The following is a 3,213-nucleotide window of genomic DNA, read 5'->3' as shown; positions in this document are numbered from 1 at the left end:
TGTAAAACCACTAACAACAGATGACAGATAAACTGAAGCTAATTGCTCATGTTTATTAATGAGATATAATAGTTCCATAAATGATAAACAACATAAATAAAATCAGTGCAGTTTTACTTGTTCCTCATTAAAATAATCCACCTGGAAGTCTAAAACAATGGCAACATCACCGGGCACTTTTGTTATACAAAATAATGTATATACATTTTTGGTGATTCTTCATTGGCTTTCTAACACATTGATTAAAGTGATTAAACATTCGACATCACTGCTGCAGTGTTATATGAATTGCAATCGATTGATTATTGTGACGTTTGTTTCATCAACTCCTCTCTACACTTACTGCTTACATCAGAGGCAATCGGCTCCACAGCCAAAGACCTGTTCACACCACACTGGTTTTACCATAAATATGAGAAATAGTAAAAAGACATTAAGGCATGCCTTGAAAAGTAAAATGATAAAGTAACTAGGACATGTAGGAAGGCTTTATAAGCTGACAGATGTTCACATTTTTACACCGTTCACTGACAGCAGACTGAAATAACACATTCAAACTTACCTCTATATATACATATAATTAATATAATTAAGGGTTTTTCTGACCTTTCATGCTGTCATTATGGTTCTTTAAAATGACATGGATGTGGCATAAATTATAAACTGTGAGTTTTCCAGGCAGATGCAGCAGTAATGTGTCTTTATCAGGGTTCCTGCAGCTTAAGTCAAGTAATATTTAAGGCTTTTTAAGTTTTTTTTTAATGCCACTCAGACATAAATTTACGACCAAATTTCTAATAACCAAAACTGACTAAACTCTTATTGTAACAATAAACATGATGTTTTTGTTCAGTGAAAACGTTAGATTATCTATGCCAAATGTTACATGGAAGACAATGATCATATTATATTATCATAAACTTTTTGGTTTACTATCAAAGGGAGAAAATATTTGGTATTTCTTGTCGGGTTGTTTTGGCGATTATGTGTTCAGCAACTTGAATTCCCATCATGACGAGTTTAAAAACATGAATTCATGAAAATATTTAACCAAAAATAGATGTTACCAGTTATTTTGACATTTTACTATGTAACATCAGAAAATGTCTGAGAATTTTAAGACTTTTGTAACATTAATTAAAGTAATTTTAACACCAATAAGGGCCTTATCTTTAGATTCATTAGATCCATGCCTTTTAAGACTTTTTTTTAGGGATCTGCGGGAACCCTGTTTATGTTGAAGGGATCCTTCATGTTCCTCCCGGAGTCTCTGGTTCGGCTCAGCTCCCAGCAACATGTCGGCATCACATCATCGTTTTAGGATCTGGTCTGAGAGCCAGTCCAGACCCTCGGCCAGACCAGTGCCACTGACGGCACAGGACGCCTGGACATACCACTGCAGAGACACACAGAGGGACAAAGACATGAGCTCAGCTGCAGTCTAATGTAAGTTTGACAGTCCTGAAAATAATCACTCGCTGCTGTGTCTCTGCATCAGGAGGGCGCCGAAGTTTATACTGAACCTGCTGTTAACACAAGATTTAAGGGAGCGCTCCTGGTGATCAAGTTTAAATTTTTAACATATATATAACACCATGAATCTTCACAAGTTAATTACTTATATTAAGGCAATTCTTTTTTTGTACTACAAGTATCTTAATTTTTATGCTTAATTACTTTTAAATAACTTTTTTAATAATTGGGGGAAGGTTCTGTTTGTTTGTTTTTTAAAAATTTTTAGGCCATACTATACTAGGACTTTTTTTAAATGCCATATTATACTATCACTTTTTTTTCTTTTTTTACTTTTCATGCCATGCTATACTGTCATATATTTATTTTCATGCCATTCTATACTATGACCTTATTTAATGACTTTTTTTTTGCTTTACTATACTATCACCTTTTCTTTTTTAAATCACTATTGCCTTTTATGCCATACTATAGTATGACTTGTTTTTATACCATTCTATGCTATGACTTTTTAATGAGTCTTTTTTTGTGCCATACCATAGTATGAAATTGTTATGAGTCTTCATGACACATACTTCAATATGATAAATAATGATATGGGAGATGAAAAGTTTTAGTAATTCACTTCTCTCTAAATAACAAACATTCAGCCGTTTATTTCAATGGTGGAATTTAAATAAGTATATTTAGTCCTCAAGTCCTGCACTCAAGTGCAATGTTGAGGTATCTGTACTTTTTTTTTTTTTTTTTTGTATTTGATTTCTGCTAATTTATACTTCTACTCCACTACAATAAATCTACCTTGTACCTTGTACAATTAAGAGGTAAACATTGTACATTTTACTCCACTAGGCTGTTTTAATAACTATAGTTACTTTGCAGATAAAGATTATGAATACAAAATATCAACAAATACATTAACTCTTTATTGATCCTTGGAGATACTTTCAGAGGTTACCAGCTGTTTATAAAGTAATTAAAATGAAAAGTAATTAAAAGCTCCACCATTACCAGTTGCACTGAAGTGATGAACAAATTCACGCTTCAATAAGTGTAATCCTGTGATATAATATACATTATTTTGAAAAACATTTGGATGCTAATGTTTTCTTAATTTTACTAAAGTAGAACTTCGAATGCAGTACTTCTACAAGTAGTCTTGCTCCTATTACTTCTTTCACATCTGATTGCAGTGAGCAGTAAAGTGAGATTTCAGACCCTGTCCCCATCATTATGTGTCGTCGCTGACGGGTCAATTTCAGCACAATGATTATCTCCGCATGCACAAACTGCATTGTGGGATTGAGTACCCGCCGTGGACACTTACCGGCTGTGAGACTCCTGATAGGCCCAGGGCCTCAGTGATGTCACTGACGGACATGGCTCTTGGCAAATCCTGTTTGTTCGCAAACACCAATACGGCCACGCCTCTCAGCTCGTCCTCCTCCAACTACAACAGAAAAAAACAAACAAAAAAAACACATAAATTGGAATAAATTATCTGATTTGAAATTAAAATATCAACCATTTGAATATCCTCCTCTGGTGTAATTTGGTTTAAATAGTGGATCTTTTTCTTGACAGTCACAGTCACAATAATATTAATACTATAACTGCTGCTGTAGCTACACCTCTCTGTACTAATCAGTTACTTATTAAGATTTCTCATCATGTCTCAACACCTGAAGACAACATTTAGCACAGGTGTGTGTGTGTGTGTGTGTGTGTGTGTGTGTGTGT

The 3,213-nt window shown here is 34.1% G+C and overlaps 1 protein-coding gene across 1 annotated transcript; it reads right to left on the bottom strand.

Moving 5' to 3' along the window:
* Positions 1–769: 769 nt before the first annotated feature.
* Positions 770–2,923, bottom strand: LOC121966295 (ADP-ribosylation factor 4-like; the record flags this gene model as incomplete). Its single annotated transcript, XM_042516398.1, has 2 exons — positions 770–1,396; positions 2,801–2,923. Coding segments are annotated over 2 exons (210 nt in total), but the record flags the coding sequence as incomplete, so codon positions are not given.
* Between the last annotated feature and the right edge of the window lie 290 nt (positions 2,924–3,213).

Source organism: Plectropomus leopardus, unplaced genomic scaffold, assembly GCF_008729295.1.
Source record: "Plectropomus leopardus isolate mb unplaced genomic scaffold, YSFRI_Pleo_2.0 unplaced_scaffold2388, whole genome shotgun sequence".
NCBI classification, from domain to species: domain Eukaryota; kingdom Metazoa; phylum Chordata; class Actinopteri; order Perciformes; family Serranidae; genus Plectropomus; species Plectropomus leopardus.
This window is presented reverse-complemented; position numbering and strand designations above follow the sequence as displayed.